Raw genomic sequence first — 20,782 nt, 5'->3', positions numbered from 1 at the left:
ATTTATATCACAAACCTTTGCTACTGAGAAATGAAAAGGCAAATGGTTTAATAGTGTCTATCTGTCAAGGCTTTCTAGCTAGTCCCTTGATTTCTACTTTGCTTTTACACATTTTTGTCCGTCTTGATTAGGGAGGTACTGTGAGATCTGTATAAATGGCTTTTACCGACTGGAGCAGTCAGATCCTTCTTCAGTACATGTATGCAAGCCTTGCAACTGCCACATTGCTGGAACTGTCAATGGTAGCACTGAGTGTTTCCAGGTAACACTTTTATTTGACAATTGACATCCTTATTTTTCACTAAGAAAAATGTAATTTATCTTTTAGAGTAGCAGTTGAAGTTCAAGACACGATATGTTATTTTTGTTTTTTGGCCCATGCTGTCATCACAAACGCGCTCTACATTTCACACCTCTAGGTTGGAGGCCAGTGTCGGTGCAAAGCTGCTGTAACAGGTCGGCGCTGTGCAGACTGCTCACCTGGCTGGTACAGACTTGAAGCTTCCAATCCAGAAGGCTGCATTCGCTGTAACTGCAGTGACATGGGCACCATCAGCTCCTCCACAGGAAGTGTTGTCAGCTGCAACCAGCATACAGGACAATGCCAATGCAAAGCCCATGTGACAGGTAACCTGACCAAAATAAGTATTTGAACACCTGGCGATTTTGCAAGTTCTCCCATTTAGAAATGGTGGGCGGGTTTGAAATTTTCATGGTAGGTGCTTGTCCACTGTGAGAGACAATCCAAAAAAAAAAAAAATCCAGAAACCACAGGGAATGTTTTTTTAAACTATTTATTTGTATTATACTGCTGAAAATAAGTTTTGGACACCTGAGAAAATCGATGTCAATATTTAGTACAGTAGCCTTTTACAATTACAAATGTCAAACGTTTCCTGTAACTTTTCACCAAGTTTGCACAGACTGCAGTGGGGATTTTGCACCACTGCTCCACACAAATCTTCTCTGGATCAATCAGGTTTCTGGACTGTCATTGACAAACACTGAGTTTAAGCTTCCTCCAAAGATTCGGTTTAGGTTCTGGAGGGGCCTAGTCAGTCTCCAGAACCTTGACATTGTTTTTTCGAAGCCACTCCTTTGTTATTCTGGCTGTCTGCTTCGGGCCATCGTCATGTTGGAAGACCCGGTCACGACCCATTCTCAATGCTCTAAATGAGGGAAGGAGGTTATTCCCCAAAATCTCACAATACATGGCTCTGGTCATCCTCTCATTAATACAGTGTCCAGTCCATTGTGCAGAAAAACACCCAAAAACATGATGCTACACCCTCACGCTTCACAGTAGGGATGGTGTTCTTGGAATCGTACTCATCATTCTTCTTCCTCCAAACACTATGAGTGGAATTAAGACAAAAAAAAATCCATTTTGATGTCATATGACCACATGACTCTCTCCCATGACTCCTCTGGATCATCCGAATGGTCTTTGGCTTATTTGCCTCACTGTACATATTTTTTCAAGAATAGGATATTTATTGTCATTGTACACCCCTCACAATGAAATTATGCAGCCTCAACCCACTATAATTCAAGATTAAAAAGGCAATTTAGTGGATAAATTGTTATTGTCACTTGAATCTCTGCTGTCTTGGATTTTCTTTCCCCTGTTGCTTGAGTGCATTTTCTCTTGACTTCCTTCCACATTCTCCAAAAATGCAGTTTATTAACAAGTCTGAATTGTCATCAACAATAACAGTCCACAAAATTACCTGGCAAATGCTCTTGCCCATATGCTTTAGAAAATGGATGCAATAACTTTGGTCAAACTCTGATTAGTAAAATAGGTAATTTACCAATTTTTCTTTAATAGAAGATTACTGAAATGCCAATATCTACTCAAGCTGTCATTTCCTTACACACGTGAGCAAGTTAAAGTAGTTACACTGTGTGTGCCCTCAAAATTGGATTGTGTGTACACCCTTTCATAAACACACACATCCATAGCCCAAAGTGTTATGCCAGCCAAAATAAACAGGCTTTTCCGCTGGCGGTGCTTGCAGCCGTTGTGCGTCTCTTTGTGATAAATGGTTTCACTCTCTCCCCTGTGTGTCTTTGAAGAGCGCGCTTGTATGAAATGCAAAACCGGCCAGCGCTCCTCAACTCAACGCATCATGGTTATTGCTAAGCCTCGCTTTCAAGGGCCCCTCGCTAGTGTGTGTGTTTGGACGTGTTTGTTTAAAGTTGTTAATGTGTGTAATGTCTAAGTGTATGTGAAAGGGGGTACGAGTGGATGTGTTCATGCAATTTTGTTTTTGCTGAGCTGTATCCATTTTATGTAAGTTTTCTTTCGTGCCCATGTGTGGATGTGAATGCATTCCATCAAGGACTAAGCTGCTATTTAATTCTCTAATTCAATGCCAAGTTGATTAAAACAAACTGCTGCAGCCCCTTGTATTTACCCCCCCCCCCCTCGCCGTCCCTTTCTTCTGTCCTTGTTTGTTTGCTCGCTCCCACAGGTATTTTTCAGAAATGAGATTTGATTATGGCAATTTATTACCGCCAAGCTGATACTTTGAGCAGAGCGATGGCAGGGACGCTTCAGAGGGACACCACTGGAATGTGCACATGCGGGCACGCATGCAGACGCACACACTCTTAGCGTGGTGCCAGGGTGCAGTGTGTACATAATAGTGTTTGAAATGGTGATGCATGAGCCTGTTAACCAGCTGGCTACTGATAAAAGGGCTAGGTCATATACACTGAAAATGCATGCAAAACTAGCAGTGTAGTGGTTAGCCTGTCTGGTTCTCTTAAAGCATATACATTTCTTGTTTTCCAAATGGTTAAGCATCCTTACTTTGAGAGAGAAACACTTAAACATAATGCCAAAATAAGATCCATGGATACAGACTTAATGGGTTTTGTGATATAGGGTTCTAGTCTTAAATTCAGTAATTATATTGTCGTTTTATTGTTAAGGTCTGGTACTATGCAGTATATTATGATACAATTCTTTACATTACCACCGCACACATAGTCATAGTCACAAATGTTTAGTGTGCCTGTACTGGTATGAAATATGATCTATGGCGAGAAATACTCATATCTATAAAGTCATTAAAGTGGGAGCACTGGGGGTAATGCCAAGTGTCTGCCACACACTTAGCAGAACAAGACACGCACACACCTACACACACTTGTGGGCCTGTGAATTTGCACTAATATACAGTGTGCGCACACGCACATTCACGCAACCATTCACAGACACACACACACCACATACAGTAGGAACACAGGCTCCTTCATAAACGGCTGTGGGGACTGTATTGCCCCCAGGCATCCATTTAGGGACAGATTGCCTGTCATGGAATACGTATGGCATATTCAAATAAGTCCTGCTCACTCACACCACATATCACACTTTAACTAGCCCAGTTGTATTGGTATAAAGCTTCTGTAGTGTTATTTAGTCTTTGTTATTAAGTGATCATTTACACAATCTTAAAACAAAACCCCAAAAATGATACACATTTAAACTATGAAAGCTGTGTTGACATTTGATATCATCAACGGTATCCATGCATTCCACACTAGGATTAATTCTGTGTGATCCGTTGTGGTTTCAGTAGGGGTGAGACTCGATTAAAAAAAACAACAACAAAAAATCTAATTAGAGGCGTTATAATTATGGTTATGAATCATGATTATTCGTATTTTAATCGCATAGCAATATTTGTTCCAAAAAGCTGTATTAGGTTTCAATTAAAAAGCTAGAGAGAGAGAGAGATGCATGGTTTTGATTGTATCATCTGGCTGAGTTATGTGTTTACAATTTAACTTCAGTTTGTTTAGACAACTTCATTCGAATACAATATTTCCTTATTGAGCATTTTTCCATCTACAAAATAAATGCTTTCGGTTTGTCAAAAGTGTTGCAACATACAGTACTGTGCAAAGGTTTTAGGCAGGACACCTGCCTAAAACTTTTGCACAGTACTGTATATTTTTATTATATTATGTATATAAAGGATATACTGTATGTATATATTTTCCCCAAGTGGAAGCTTCCATGATCCTAATAAATTTAATAATTAAAAAAATATATATATACAGTACTGTGCAAAAGTTTTAGGCAGATGTCCTGCCTAAGACTTTTGCACAGTACCGTAAGTACGTCAGATTCTCCCACAGAACTCTCCCATTATTGTTTCAACACAAAAATGGGAGTAGATTGTAATTGAGTGTATTTTTAGGTTCCTCCATCCATCTTTGTATCCCTCCATTACCTTGCTTCCCCCCTTTCATTCTTTGTAGTTCCTTAATTTATTTATTTTCCTGCTCAGTGAAATTAAGTGTTTGGCCTTAGGTAAGTGATCCATCATATGTAGAGGGCCTGGCCCTAACGATGGCAGTTTTATACACTCAACCACCATTTCTTTTGGTCTCACACACACTCATATATGGATGCACAAGTGATTCAAATCAGAGTGACTCTATCTACTCCACTTTTTTTTAAGATATCAGGGTTACAATATACTAGTGATGCACGATAATGCATTTTTCAACCGATACCAATAACCGATAATTTCCTCCTCGTTCCTACCGATAACCGATAATGTCAAGCCGATAATTCTGTTAAAAGATTTATGTACATTTTTTAAAGTATACACAAGAGAAAAGATTACTTTGCAAAAATAATTATTGCTCTTTTTTTCAACATCAAATGTGAACAAGTAGTAAATTCCAACATCTAAATAAAGACCGATTGTCTGACATTGTGTAATGGTAAACTTTTGGCAACAATTTCTTACAGAGTAAATACCTAAGTTGCACAAAAATGCCTTTAACTCATTTGCTCCCGGAACCATACAAATACGTTTTATTTTTAAATGCTCAACTGTCCCACAACCGTATTTATACGTCTTTTGCGTTTTTTTTAATAAGAAGCATATATAGCTTCCGCTGTATCTGAGAAACAAAGAAAAACGCTCCAAACCAATTTTAAAGCAATAAAACTGGCCACTGGAGGGCAGTAGCGCATTTTGGAAGACTAGACAAGCCAATTCAACAGCAGTGAACGGCCGGCCAGCATTGTCAAAGCGCTGGCGGATTGAGCCCAGGCGGCGCTCCGACCGGACAAAACAACGAGAGGACGCCTGGGACACCAGGCACTGGACGATCGTGCAAAACGAGTGAAACCCCCCGTGGAGCGGCTCGCCTAGCAGACCCCGCAGAAATGCAAAAATAATCCATCTTTGTGAGACAGACAACGATGAGGGAAAAGTTTACACAGCTGACGTGGCGACAACGGCGTCATCTCGGCGACAAACCGTCATCTCTCAGTCGTTGAGTGTGAATAAATTGTTACTATTCTATCTAAAGCTCTATTTGTCTGGTTGTTCATAGTATTTTGTAAAACGAAAACATTATTCAGATGTTTGGGATGTAACTAATGCAAAAAATAGCTTTGTTAAAGTCAAAGTTATGTTTGAAATGTATGCGTTTACAAAAAGCTCATTTTCTCCGTTTTTTCATCAGAAATTAGAAAATTGCTCAAACTAAGCTATTTTCTAATGCTGATTTCTAAAGAATGGAAAAAGATACGAACTTACTTTTTTTTCTGCTGAAAGAAGAGAGTCCAATCTTTCATTTGGTGGGTTCAAAGTTTATATAGCAATAGAACAGAATTTTCTGTGGGCCTTGCAAAATCAGTCAAAATCCAGAAAAAACGGCCGGGAGCGAAGGGCCTTGCTCTGGTGAAAATGGCTGGGAGTGAAAGAGTTAAAAGTAAGCTATTCCTAACGTATAACATTACTACACTGCAAAAACACAACTCTTTAAAACTAGTAAAATTCCCTTGTTTTCAGTGTAAATCTATTGGAAATAAGTGAAATTATCTGCCAGCACTTCAAGTATATTTCACTTAGATTTCTTGACGAAAAATAGCCAGCTGAAAATAGCCTTATTTTAAGCAATAAATTATTATACATAATCCTAAAAACAAACTTGTCAGAAATGTTCTTTATTCAATAATATGTATGGTTCAAAACATTATTTGAAAGCAATTTGTTCTTGATTTAGGTGAAAAATGACCATTATTTTTAGATGTTTGGGCTTAATAAGTAGAGGTGTGCAAAATTTCCGATTCTTAGATTATTCGCGATTCGGCTGTGGAAGATTCGAGAACGATTCACAAATATCCAAATTCCGATTATTGAATTATACCAGGTAAAGCGGAAGTAAAACACAGTCAGCGCGGTCTTTGGGATGCAATGAGGAACGGACCGAGAGTAAATATCATGTTCAACTCATGCCGCTAGATAAAAAATATCATACCTGACTGCTGACAGCCGCTACAAACAACGCCCAGTTGCTAGTTGCTACAAACATACGGCTACATTAGATATCATATATATGTAGAACTAGATGCAAAATGACAGACGACGTCAGTGTTAGAACATGTATTATTGAACAGAGATGCGAAATGACAGACTTTCCGGCGTAAGTAAACAGCCGCCGTCTTAAAGCAGTAGACCTCTCTAGAAGGCTGTTTTAGCGAACCTAATTAACTTTTTATCTAAAATACTCCTAAATCGGCAGAATCTTGTCTTGAATCTATCTTTAAATGATGAAATAGTGTTAAATCTTTGACAAAAGTAGACAGAAGGGAAATTATGGAATAACGGGAGTAATTTTAACAACTGTAACAGTTGATTCACAACATTAAATTAATTGAATGTAGTTTAAAGCTGCCGATACAGAATGGGGACTGGAGTTTTTTATTTACTGTTATTTTTGTATATTTGTTTACTGTTATATGTTAACTTGATGCCGAAATAGTAGTTTGGTTTAGCCTGAGAGGATTTTTGAACAATTTTGGAACTAATGTACAAAACATTTTAAAAAAAAAAAAAAAAAAAAAAAGGAAGGGGGTGCATCAATAATCGTTTTATAATCGAATTGGAGCCTCTGAATCGTAATCGTAATCGAATCGTTAGGTGCCCAAAAATTCCCAGCTCTATTAATAAGTACAAATGGCAATATTTAGTTCAAGTAAGTGGAATAATCTGGTGCATTCGTCTATTAACTAGTCTTTAACACTCAAAACAAGATGGGGAAAATTATTTGACTAGATTTAAGAACAATGAATAGCGGCATGGAAAATGAATGAATGAATGAATGATCTGATTAAGACGTCATAAATTTACAGCGTACTGAATGCATTGCTGACTGGCTGCCTTCTTTGTGTGGTTTGGTACATGTTACAATTATCATCTAACCAGCATGCTTACTTGACATCACTTCTCCAAATGTCCATGGTGAAACTGATGTGATCGGCATGTTTTTCACAAAGATTGGTGGTCGTAAAAACTGCATTATTTTTTTATCCAGGGGTTTGGCTATCGGGCCATTTCGGTTAAAAAAAAAAAAAAAAAAAAACGTCTCTTGTCCGGCATCTCCTCCCGCCTGTGCCCTTCAGTCTGTCCGGCCGCCAAATTAGCACCCGCGCCAGGCCTCTGTGGTGAACCGGAGTGGCGGCGGCAGCTACATTCGTACCGGACCACCCGCCCCGGCCGGCTTGCCGCAATGTATTCGGGGCATGGCTCTGCTCCGGACGGAGGTGCGCACCTCGCATCCCGCACGCCGTGGGGGAACGCTCGAGAAACCGGGGTGTTCGCCGGAGGTCCCGCCGCCGGGTAACCGGGCGAGGCGGCGGCCTGCTGAACCGGCCAGAGCGGCGGGCTCCGTTGGAAGACAGCTACTTGTCGACTTTCGGTCTCGTGCCGGTGTTTCCGATCGGAGTTTACCACCCGCTTTGGGCTGCATTCCCAAACAACCCGACTCCGGGAAGGCCGCAGCGTCTCTGTATCGTCACAAGCCCTGTAGCTTAGCTCAGTTTATTTGTGTTTACAATAGCTTTAGCATTCGCACTAGCAGCAGCCTTGTATTCGTTCCAAAAATCTTTGTGATGCAGTTTTAAATGGATGCTGGGTTAGTGGTATTGAATGAGGACGCTTTCTTTCCGCCCCGTGGAACTTCTGCAGTGCATATTTTGTAGATGGCAAGAGCGTCGTTTATTTCACACACGGAAAAATCAACGCACGCTAGTGAGAGCGCCTCAACCCTGTTGTGTAACGCTGCCTCCTCTATGACGCCGTCCTCCTCAACCCCTCCTCCCTCAGGGGCTTCAGAGAGGGAAGGGGTTGAGGAGGCGGCGGTGCTCAATTCTTCGGTTGTGCACATTTGGAGGCTAAATCAAGTATATAATTATTGGATTGCATTATCGGTTGAATTTTTTAAATTTTTTTTATCTGGATTATCTGTGTGACGTCATAATTGCCATTATCGGCCGATAATTATCGGTAACCGATATTATCGTGTATCTTTACAATATACTATGGTACCTCGACAGACGATTGCTTCGACACACGATCTTCTCAACATCCGACGTAAAATTTGACTTGCCATTTGTTTCTACATTCGACGACATCCTCGGAATAAGACAATTTATGATCTCGCCGCTTTTTCTTTTTCCCGAAAGACGTACGCATGACAGACTTTCTTGTGAGAGAAATCAACATGGATTCCAAGAAAAAGGTTACGCTTACCATTGAAATGAAGATGGAAATCATAGAAAAATATGAGCGTGTTGTGCACGTCCGTGAACTTGCTTGACAATACGGCCGTAGAATGTCTACAATCTCGACGGTCCTCCTTTGACCACCGTTCGCCAGTCTTTAAATGTTAAGTGGACAATTATTACTGTGGTAACATCGCCAAAGAAATCGCCAGCTTCGTCATGTTTTTAATCATTTATTTCAGAACTTGTGCAACACAACACGGCTACTGTCCGCCGCAGTTGACACCAACAACAGTCGGACATTAAAAGAGAACGTGAAATCTCTACCGCACGTATCTCACTGTCACGTCAGCCATGTGGTGCGTTCAGGTACAGCACACAAAACACATCTGCCACATAAGAACCTGATTCATTACATTATTACAGGGATGATTGAATTCCGATTTTTATTTATGATTCATTTGTTTTGCTATGTGTAATTGCCATTTCTAATTGTACCAGCAGAATTTATTAAGGATTTAGTGTAGCTTTTCGGGCTGTGGAACGAATCAATGGATTTGTCATTAGGGCTGCGGCTATCGAATATTTTCGTAATCGAGTATTTGACTGAAAATTCTATCGATTATTCGAGTAATCAGATAAAACATATTTTTTTAGGTTAACAGCAATTATAAATATACATGAGAAAACGACATTTCACCAAATATTGAATTGACATTTTCAGACAATCAATGTCTTTTTTGTTCAATGTGCATTGTTGAAAACAGCCAACAATTGCATCTCAGATGTGAGTAGGAAAAAAAAGTCATTGCTTTCACTCAAAAAACGTCTGGATCTTGTAAAAAGAGAAAAAAATCTTATTTGTTACCTTAAAATGTCATTATGCTTGATAACACACATCACAAAAAGTTTTTTTGCCCGCGTTGTTCAATTGAATTTCCATTTGTGTCAAGCTATGTTTTAGTTTTAAGTCTAAAGTTAAAGTCTAAATTTTAAGTTTTGGCAGTGTTCAAAATAAATTCTTGATACCTTTTGTATACCTGCACATTAGGCAGAGTTCTGCTTGTTTTATCATCAATGACTACTGAGCTCATATTGACAACATCTCGGTTATCTTTATTATGTTTTATTTTACTCATCACTCTACAGCGCTGTTTTTTTCACAGATTAGATAAAACCTGTATGAAAGGAACGTTATACACGCATTGACAGTAGTCATGATTAATAGAAACCTAGCCCTCCGCAGGGCTAACGTTACGTGTAGCAAGGTACAGTAACGTTAATCTTATTTAGTAGCGCTATTCTAGACCCCTAAGGTCGTCTGGAACGGGTCTTCTGCATATTCCAAGAACAAGAACCAAGCAGGGTGAGGCAGCATTTAGTTATTATGCTCCTCACTTCTGGAACAAGTTACCTGAACGTCTGAAGTATGCTCAAACTGTTAGCTCTTTTAAATCAGGGCTAAAAACACTTTTGTTTAGGACTGCATATCCATAACTGGCTATATATTTCAATCTACCTGCTTTCTATTCCTCTTGTGCTTATCTCCATTGCTGATTTCAATTATTATTAGTAGTAGTTTTTGTTATATTTTTGTTTTATTTTTATTTATTTATTTTTATTCTATTTGTGATTAAATGCGACCTTTTGTCTTGGTTTTTCCGTTGTATTGATTTAAATGTGATTTTTATGACCTTCATGTGATGTAAAGCACTTTGAATTGCCTTGTGTTGAATTGTGCTATATAAATAAATTTGCCTTGCCTTGCCTATTAACTTTTATTTATTAACTTCATTTTACCTTGTCCGAGTATCGCTTTGCCTTCAGTGGAGCGGGAGCTAGGCGGGCGGGTCGTGGGGTGCCGCCCAATCAGGGTTTCGGGGGCACTGGTCATGGGTAGGGCCGGGTGGGGAAATTGTTATGCAAGCGCTGTATAACAGTGAATATATGAAATTGTTCGCCTTGGTCTCCAGCTTGAAATGCTCCCACACTTTTGACATTTTCTGCCTTTTCTTGGTGCATTTCTCTTGGCTTTCATCAGCTTCTTTGTCGTTAATGGTTACTTACCTGTCAGGGTCTTACCTATCTCTATATCCATGCATGGTTGAAATCAAATCTATCCGCCGCAGTTATTTTCTTCTGGTACTTATGTGACATCAGGCCGTTGTCCCACATTAAAAGTAGTCCATGCAAAACGTGATGCTTACAGCTGGCAAAATGAAAGGACTCTTCGAGGTGAATAAAATTACTCGGGTCAATTTTTAAACTCAAGTTCCTCGAGTATTTGTTTCAGCTCTAATTATAATGTATTCTTATGGGAAAATCCTGCTCGACATATGACCATTTCGACTTACAAACAAGGTCCTGGAACGAATTAACTTCGTATGTAGAGGCACCACTGTACTTTCTAATGTATTTTTTGTGTTTCATCATTAGTCTCATCATTTTACTTCTTTCTTCTGCTCTCCTCACAGGTCTGTCTTGTGATCGTTGTGAATTTGGTTATTGGAACCTGTCCAATGCAGACGGCTGCATCCCATGCGACTGCGACCCCTCAGGATCTCTCAGCCCGTTCTGTGAGCCGGAGGGAGGGCAGTGTGAGTGTAAACCTGGGGTGGGAGGGCAGCGCTGTGATTCATGTGGCCGCGGTTTGACTGGTTTGAGGCTAGAGGGAACATGCACCCCTTGCAACTGCTCAGAAGAAGGAACAGTACCTGGGACAGACTGCGATCCTTACACAGGCCATTGTTTATGCAAGGCAAGTTTTCATTGTTTATTATATAAAAATCACAGCTGCACACGGTTTTATTTATATTGGGTGATTATTAGGGTCATTTCAAGATTAGGACCAACAAAGTACTTTTCTGCATTGTATCATTCACTCTTGCACATGTCCATGCTCTCGACTGGTATCTGATCAGCCACAACATGACAAATAGCCCGAAACAGCTTTGCAGTCAGCAAGATAGGAGATAAGACTATAAACAGGCTTATCATTGTGTTATGGTTGCCACACATGATGACATGGTGCTGCTGTGTTTACATGAGATTCCATCTTTCGTTCCTCTCTTTTCAGAAACATGTGGAAGGCCGTCTTTGTGACTCTTGTCGTCATGGTTATCACACCTTGGAGCTCCGAAACTCTTTGGGGTGTCTGCCATGTTCATGTGACATCACCGGCACTATGCTGGAAGGCGTGTGTAATAAGCTGACTGGGCAGTGCCCGTGTAGAGAGGGGGTGGAGGGGATGCAGTGCACTAACTGTGCCCCTAACTACTTCAACACAAGTTTGGATATGCAAAGTAAGAAAAGTCTATTTATGCTTTTCAGGTGAAATCAAAAGTATTTTACATGTGATTTTTTTTTTTTTACTGTGTCTGTATCAGATGGGCCATTCCTAGGCTGCGTACCATGCATATGCGACCCGAGAGGAACAGTGGTTGGCTCAGTGTGTGATAGCACTACAGGTCAATGTGTGTGCACGCCAACACGCCATGGAAAAAACTGCAGCGCATGCCGACCTGGTGGGTTTCGTTTGGGCTCTAAATGGAAGCATAAATCTTTGATTTCAACAATATTGTTATGTTTTGTCTCTCTTCAGGTTTTTACCTTTCTCCAGATCAGAGTATGTGTGTGGAGTGTGACTGCCATCCCATGGGGGCAGTCCAACGCAAGTGTGAAAGTCAAACTGGCCGGTGTGTGTGCGCCCATCCCTCGGTAGGAGGCCGACGCTGTGACCGCTGTCAGGAGACTTTCTTTGGATTCAACCCTGGCCTAGGAAGGTAGTTTGAATAAATTTAGAAATACCTTCTCTATTGCTGGTTTGTAATGTAGGATATAGTATAGTCGTTGTGATGGCGGCCTGTTCCATTAAACACTCTCAACCAGTAGCTGGTGTATGTGTATTCAAGTGTGACTATGTGAGTTGGTTGACCCGATGATCACCGACTGCGCTGTTCCACTGAGGGTAACACCACACTGGTGACCTAGACACATGCTGTATAGAGTTAGACACACGCACACATGCACAGTCTAGTTTTTGGAAAACCATTTTCACAGTTATTGATGTTGGGAAACGGACTGTGTTCAAGTTAACACTTTTTCATGACACAGCTGATCTGTCAAAAAGGAAGTGAAAATGTATAAAACTGTGAACATAATGCCATAGCATACAATATGTTGGGAAGGGTGCTCAAACTTTTGCTCTACACTGTAGGTTTCTTTTGGTTTCTCACCGTTTTGGTTTCTCTCGGATTTCTCATCCTGTTGTTTTCCCGTTTAAGTATTAGGTGGCAAGATTTGGGCACACTGGATATATATCCAAACCTTTTCATTCCACTATATATTGTTCTGGAGGGGTTTTAAGGCATTAGTTATGAGTTATAAAGATAAATAAATAAATAAATAAATAAATAAAACGTAGTGCCGTAGCAGCTACAATACTTTTTGAGGGGATGTTCCCTTCATTTTTTTTCAAGTAGGGTGTTGCATTTTTACACCACTTCTTCCTTTCTAGTTGTTTCGGATAGTTGGATATTAAAAACTGCTTGCTAACATCACAGTTTTTTGACTGATAACCAAATTTTGACATATTTGCCACTCCCAATTTGATTTAGAAAAAAAAAAAACATGCATCTTTAATTGATTGAAATGAATTTTCTGGGTATGAGAACTACTAAATTATATCAGGTATCTAAATCTTTCATTTTTGCATCTTAATACCTTTTTTAAGGCTCGATCAGTCCGAATTTGAGCCATATGTGAGCATTCAGTAAAAAACAGGTATTACCTGACTGAATTCAGTCACAAAGGACAGACAGAGTACCAGCTAGCGGCCGCAAAACAATTACAGTAAAGTGACTACCGTAATTTCCCGAATACAAGGTGCACCCGTGTATAATGCGCACCCCAAATTTACTTGTAAAATCTAGGGAAATTTATTTTACCTGTTTATAACGCGCACCCTAATTTTAGCACCAATAAATAGAAGAATACAAGAAAACAGCGCTTATGTACAGATACAGAAATGTCATTTTACTGACTGGTGAAACACAGCACAAGCATAGCACATTGGTAGTTCAAAACATTACCATAAACTGACAATATTTACGGTAATAATATGATTTGACAACTTCTCCAACTTACCAGAATCTAGGAGAAAACAAAACAGATGTGACTTTTCTTTTAAAGGCTGCTGTATAACTTGCTCGTTTCATCATGATGAATAAATGTTTCTTCCATGGATTGATACGGTAAAATGAAAGTGAGAACGAAAGTCTGAAATCCATGAGAGCTCATCGCTGTCAACACGACAATAACAATAGGAACTTTTTTTATTTGGGTTTGAGTTTCCCGAGGGACAGATATAGTTGACGGACACACACAGGAAGTCTGTTGTTACGTTTGTTATGGTCGGAGTTGCGGAGCTGCCATAAACGTTGACTCAAATGAGTTCAAGAAACTAAATTCTGTGCTCTTTGAAGAGTGACAAAAGCAGAATTTAACACAGATTAAATCAGACGTGTCCAAAGTCCGGCCCGGGGGCCAAATGCGGCCCGTGGTCAAATTTCATCCGGCCCCCAGCCTCTATCCTAAAATCAGTAACGTCTGGCCCGCACACAGACTTAATAAATTGGTACGCAGTACTGTTACCAGCATATGAAGTAGCTTACACACTAAATGCTGCTCCTCATTTACCCACTAAAAGGCAGCAGCACTCTAAGCAACATTAACCCGTGTGACCCTTTAGCCCCAATTTTCTAAAATGGCGCCAATCAACAAAAAAAGAAAGTTGACTGCGACAGCCGATGCTTCAAGGATAGGTGGAAAATGGACTATTTCTTCACTAAAATATGCAACAACTGTGTCCGCCTCATTTGCAAAGAGACAGTCACTGTTTTTAAAGAGTTCAATGTGAGGCGATATTATCGAACAAGACACCCTTACATGTACGACAAGATTATAGGGAAGATACGTTGCGAGAAATTGAAGCAACTTGAAGGTACTGTAGTTTAATTTCACAATAGTATTTCGCAAGAGCCAGAGACTCGAAAGAGAACGCCACAAAGGCTAGTTGCGAGATTGTTGAAATAATTAATTAAAAAAAAAAATTAAGCAAATGTGACGCACAGAATGGCTTGCTAAAATTTGCTTGAATATATTGTTCTACGTAAAGGACGTCAGCCAAGGTCGGCTCCCCACATTTTTACCACACCAAATCTGGCCCCCTTTACAAAAAGTTTGGACACCCCTGGATTAAATCATTCGGCCGATTAGAGTGAAGTATTACCAAAAGAAAATGGTGACGTCACGTACCGTAATGGTCGGCAACGGCTCGCCGCATATGTTTCTTCAACACAACGTGGCCGTGTCAATAAAAAACAAAAGAAACAAAAAACGGTTTATATATATATATATATATATATATATATATATATATATATATATATATATATATATATATATATATATATATATATATATTTCTGTCTCCATCCATGTACCCGTTTATAATGCGCACCATGATTTTACAAGTTGATTTTGGGGAAAAAAAGTGCATTATATTCGGGAAATTACGGTATATGAAAAACTAAAAATTCCACTCCTTCCATTATTAATGAAGCAAAAAGCAGCAGATGTTACAATCGTAAACATTATGTCTGGCTTGTGAAAGTATGAAAATACCCAGCAAGTGATCGACCAATCACCAGTTGCCCAGAATTTATTAAATCAGCCCCTATTGATCGCCTAACTGATCGATCGGTGCGCCTTCATCATAACAATAGGTTTTCATAGTCAGGTAATATCGTAGTCTGATAATTCTATACAATACCTCCAGGATGTTACTAATAATACATACTTTTATCTTGTTCAATTCCTTTACATTTCACCATTCTACTGTTTTTCCAGATGCCAACCATGTGATTGTGACCCTATGGGCAGTGTCAATGGCTCCTGTAATTCCGAATCAGGACTGTGTGACTGTAAGCTGCTGGTTACTGGGGACAAATGTGACACATGTCAACATGATGCAAGCCATTTAAGTGCAGAGAACGTCTATGGCTGCAGTAAAGGTCTGGTTTCCAAGACATACGCACATAAATTTAGGCTCCGTTTGTCTAAATCACTTGTTGTTGTCTTGTCTATTAAATTTGATCCCACGCTCTTTTTGTGTCCTTGCAGCCCCATCTCAGCAACCTGCCCCTGTAGCTTTTGCTCTCAGCTTTTCTTCCATTAATCTGACTTGGCATCAGCCTGACTCCCCAAACTCAAACATACTCAACTACACACTCATAAGGGACTCGCAACCGCTGCACAGCATACTGCGCAGCTATCCTTTCCGTAAGTGTGCATGCTGGATTGCACCATCCTATATTTTCCATCATTTGTAAAGTCCTCTAACATCCTTTGTCATATCATCTTTCTTAAGAGCCTGAATCATACACAGACTCTGGTTTGTCTCCTTACACCAACTATTCCTACTGGCTTATTACGGCTAATATTGCCGGTGAGACAATTAGCGCAACCGCTCCCTACCAAACTTTAGGCGCACCACCTTTATTGGATCAGCTCCATTTAAACCTTGTAGGACGACCTGGCTCTACCAGTGCTAGCTTTAACTGGAGCGTACCACTAAATAACACAGGCCCGGTGGAGAGGTAAGATTTTCAGGAGCAGTTTTGCATTCACTCCAAATTAGAAGAGAAGGAAATCCTTTATTTGTTCGTTTGTTTCCTACAGGTTTGTGTTGTCCTCCACGGAATCCTCTAGCGGAGCAAAGCCTGTCATCCATTACACAGGTTTATCGACTGAGGCCATGGCAAGTGGTCTAAAAGCATTCACCCAGTACACTGTCACTCTTGAGGTGTGTCAGAAAACTACTATTATTTTATAAAAGATTTTTGGCTGAATTAAGGTATTTCCTCTTCTCTTGAAAAGGCATGTTCATCTGGAGGCTGCACTTCCACTTTACCTTTGTCACTCCTGACAGCGGCTGCCCCCCCACAAAACCAATCCCCACCCAAGGTCACTGCTACTGGACCTCACACCCTTTTTGCTTCATGGGAGCCTCCTGCTCACCCAAACGGTGAGTCATTTGAACAAAACTACAGGACTATAAAGTTTCACGACTGCAACTGTACTGTTGTGATGCCTTAGCGGTGAGAAAATCTGTCTATAAACCAAGAGACTCTTAAAGTGTCTTTAACCTGAGGAAGAGCCCACTAGGGATGAGCATTTAAAAACATTTGGAATTGTAGTCATCTACTCATTCACACCAACAACTTTATGTTGTGTATTCTTGAAACTTTAAAGATATGAAATGAATTTAACAACTCTGCAGCAAATTGAAGTTGCTCACAATTAATTTATGCCCTAATTTTTTTATTTCTAAATAGCTATAGTACAAAATGAGACAAAAATAATGCATAATTTTCGGACTATTAGGCGCACTTGACTACAAGCCTACCGAATTTGGCACAAAAACGGCATTTGTGCATAGATAAGCTGCATTGGACTATAAGCCACAGCTTTCCTTACTGTATTATAGGATCTTTACACCAAAAGATATTAACCGGTAACACTTCATTTGACAGCGGCATCATAAGACTGTCATAAGATCAAATGAACCACCATGAGCAGTGAAGCTTTGAACCATTTGCAGCCAACTGGTTCAAAGCTTCATTGCTTCAGTAAGCTTCATTTGGCCATCACTGCTCCCTTGGGTGAGACAGTCAACCTCTGCTGCCACCTGCTGTCAAAACTGTCGTGCAACATACCTCCTAGCATGCATTGCAGCGCTACAGATGTAAATAACAACAAAATTCATGTTCTGTGCTAATTATTTCTTCAGTTACTTTTCCAGTTGTTTCATTAATTGCTAGTTATGATATTTGGTCACACTTTATTTGACTGTGGCACCATAAGACTTTCATAAGACTATCATAATTATGACAGGACACCGCCATGAGCATTAATGAATTCTTATGAAAGATGTCATTTTATGTCATCTGGCAAATTATCTCACGTTTGAATGGCTGTAAAAGATCTGAGCTGGACAATAATGGAGTTAGTGACATAATTTGCCACTTTCAAATAAAGTGTTACCTATTAACACAAATAAATCAACAAATAAGCCGCACTAGACTATAAGCCGCATGATTCAAAATGAGGGGAAAAAGTAGCAGCTTACAGTCCGAAAATTACTGTACATTTGATTTGTACAAGTTATAAACTACGTAAGTCAGAGGTCTCTAAACTCCTCCATGACAAATAGATTCAGAGAAAAATAAATGATCACTAAAAATGTGATCTAGTCTACTTCCCACACATTTTCTCACAAATAATTTGAATTTTTTTAGAGCATGTTACAAAACAATAATAATTTCAACGTGTTGACTGGGAGAAGCCCAGCCAGTTCTCGTACATTCAGGCATTTCACAAAAGAGGAAATGAAAGAGAAAACAAGGGTAAATTCATTACTGAGTCATTGTTGGCTGAATGTTTTCAGCATTATAAAGTATCAATTTTCGTTGTTTGGATAGGCCCTTTAATCCTATCACAGTTCATCTTTGACTGGAGTCTATTGTCAAAACCAGTTATTAGAGGTGGGACTCTTGGGGCACCTAACAATTCGATTCGGATTATGATTTAGGGGCAACGATTCGATTGTAAATCGATTATTGATGAGCCAGCTATTAGATGCTTTTAATGTTTTGTACATTAGTTACAAAATTTTAACAAAAATCCTCTCAGGCTTAAATAAACTACTATTTCAGTATGAAGTTAACAGTTCAAAACAGTAAATAAAAAACTTAAGTCCCCATTCTGTATCAGCAGCTTTGAACTACATTTAATTAATTTAATGTTGTGAATCAACTGTTAAAGTTGTTAAAATTGCTCCCGTTATTCCATAATTTCCCTTCCGTCTACTTTCGTCATCTCAAAGTTTTAAAACAGTTTCATCATTTAAAGATAGATTCAAGTCAAGATTTTGCCGATTTTGGAGTATTTTAAATTAAAAGTTAATTAGGTTTGCTCCCAAGGTTTGCTACAACAGCTTTCAAGAGAAGTCTACTGCTTTAAGATGGCGTTGATGAAGTTTTCTATACACGGGCTGCTAACGCCGCAGGGTCTGTCATTTCGCATCTAGTTCTTTATACATGTGATATCTACCATAGCATTATGTTGGCATAGTTTGTAGCGTCTGTCGGCCGCAGTCAGGTATTATTATTATTATTATTTTTTTTTTTATCTAGCAGCATGAGATGAGCCAGAACTGTGAGTTCAGCATTGATGTTTACTCCCGGTCAGTTCCTCATTGTGTCCCGAAGACCGCGCTGACTTTTTTAAAGTTGCGCTTATCTCAATAATCGGAATTTGGATGTTTTGGCTGAATCGCGAATAATCTAAGAATCGGAAATTTAGCACACCTCTACTAGTTATGTTGGTTTCACAAGTGCAAAATACTGACCCTGTATTTTGACCTTGGAAGGTCCTCTAACCTCAGCAATTAAGAAGAAAAAATGACAACAACAATTAAAAACAACAAAAACCAGGTTCCATTTCCAGGTTGATGCCAGCAATAGAAAAGAGTAAGAAGAGATTCATAATGCCTTTGCTGTTGAAGGAAAAAAAGTTACAGGTTCTTTTATTCTCTTAACGAACAGGAGATGACGACACACAATTTAGGAACAAAAAGAAAGCAATAATCACCTAAGATATAAACCGTACATTTATTAAGCAAAGATTAGAAAAGTGCTGGCTAGCCAAGACATTCCACCGAGACGTCTCGAGCAGAAGTGCCTCGACTTTCCAAATCATACCATTTATATTTGCCGTAACAAACAGTGGAAAAAGCCAGGCGACACCCTAGTGCCGGCCCATACCTACCCGAAGCAATGGAAGAAAAAGTCCTTGTACGCCAGAGGTTGCGCTAGACTTTTTCGTTGTCAGTCATTTTGACTGACAGGGTCATAAAAATCCGGTCCTAATTTATATTTACCCGTCACTTAAATTTTTAAAATGATGATAATGACATTGTGGTGACCCTTTGTTTGGCATAATTCACCTTCCGTACTTGTGTGTCCATTTGGCCGAGCGCGTTACCGGCTACGACACAGTCACGTAAAAGAGACACATAAGAGCCTCGCGCGTTCCGGCTTGAATAGAGCGTTCACAGAGAGCAGCAGAGCTACAGCGGCTGGACACAGCAATTCGAGCTAACAAGACTCTTAACATTGCATACCGCTTCAACATATTCAATAGTATTTAGTTTTAATTCATTTTAAATTAATATTCTGTCCGAACAAGCTTAACAGAGAATCCACACCGTGCCATCACACATCAAGGAGATGAATATGTAACTTTTTCTCCGAAGTGACAAAAACAGCTGACTGTGGCCCCAATAGGTAGGCTACATATGGAACAATGAAATTAACAGTTCAACTGCTGTGGCCTGAACATAGTCTCACACCTTCCTCCTGGTGCGCATGGACTTGAATTGCGTGCCCACTTGTGCAGTCCCTGTTTTTTCACCTCTTTTATCAACACCATCGTCGTTTTGGGGCTTTTTGAAGAAACTTCGGACACTCAGTTGCCTTGACATTTTTCAGAGTAAGGCCAACGACGTCATGCATCAAGAGAGACAATAGCTAATTAATATGCTCTCTCGCCACCCTGTCGACTGGGGTGTCAATTAGAGGTGTGCAAAATTTCCGATTCTTAGATTATTCGCGATTCGGCCGTGGAAGATTCGAGAACGATTCACAAACATCCAAATTCCGATTATTGAAATATGCCAAGTAAAGCGGAAGTACAACACACTCAGCGCGCCGCGCGGGCTTCGGGACAGAATGGAGCGGGAGTAGCTAAACATTATGCTTCTCATTAACCGGCCCCTCGGGTAATGCCAACGCTCAACTCACGGCTCTAGCTCAACTCATGCCACGAGATAAAAAAACACAACAACATACCTGCCTGCTGCCGAAAAGCTGCTACAAGTACAGCTAAGCTACATAATGTTACGGTAGATATCATTTATATAGGACTAGATGGATTATAGACTCGGTAGCGGTAGCAGCACATCTGCAAAAAGCTAGATGCGGGCGTTAGTAAACGGCCGCCATCTTAAAGCAGTAAACTTCCCTGCAGTGCTGTTGTAGCGAACCTTCCAAGCAAACCTAATTAACTTTTTATCTAAAATACTCCTAAATCGGTAAAATATTGACTTGAATCTATCTT

The 20,782-nt window shown here is 39.8% G+C and overlaps 1 protein-coding gene across 1 annotated transcript in view; it reads left to right on the top strand.

The window, feature by feature from the left end:
* Positions 1-20,782, top strand: part of ush2a (Usher syndrome 2A (autosomal recessive, mild)) — a 428,293-nt gene that overhangs the window by 76,505 nt on the left and 331,006 nt on the right. Inside the window, exons 14-24 of the mRNA XM_057848749.1 lie at positions 132-262; positions 420-627; positions 11,017-11,300; positions 11,619-11,844; positions 11,929-12,066; positions 12,144-12,324; positions 15,452-15,615; positions 15,725-15,883; positions 15,972-16,200; positions 16,283-16,406; positions 16,481-16,628. Of these exons, the coding sequence (XP_057704732.1) occupies positions 132-262; positions 420-627; positions 11,017-11,300; positions 11,619-11,844; positions 11,929-12,066; positions 12,144-12,324; positions 15,452-15,615; positions 15,725-15,883; positions 15,972-16,200; positions 16,283-16,406; positions 16,481-16,628 (1,992 nt within the window). The remainder of the gene's footprint in view (positions 1-131; positions 263-419; positions 628-11,016; positions 11,301-11,618; positions 11,845-11,928; positions 12,067-12,143; positions 12,325-15,451; positions 15,616-15,724; positions 15,884-15,971; positions 16,201-16,282; positions 16,407-16,480; positions 16,629-20,782) is intronic.

This window comes from Corythoichthys intestinalis, chromosome 1, assembly GCF_030265065.1.
Source record: "Corythoichthys intestinalis isolate RoL2023-P3 chromosome 1, ASM3026506v1, whole genome shotgun sequence".
Lineage (NCBI taxonomy): Eukaryota > Metazoa > Chordata > Actinopteri > Syngnathiformes > Syngnathidae > Corythoichthys > Corythoichthys intestinalis.
The sequence above is the reverse complement of the archived record's forward strand: the minus strand, read 5'-3'. Positions and strand labels throughout refer to the sequence as shown.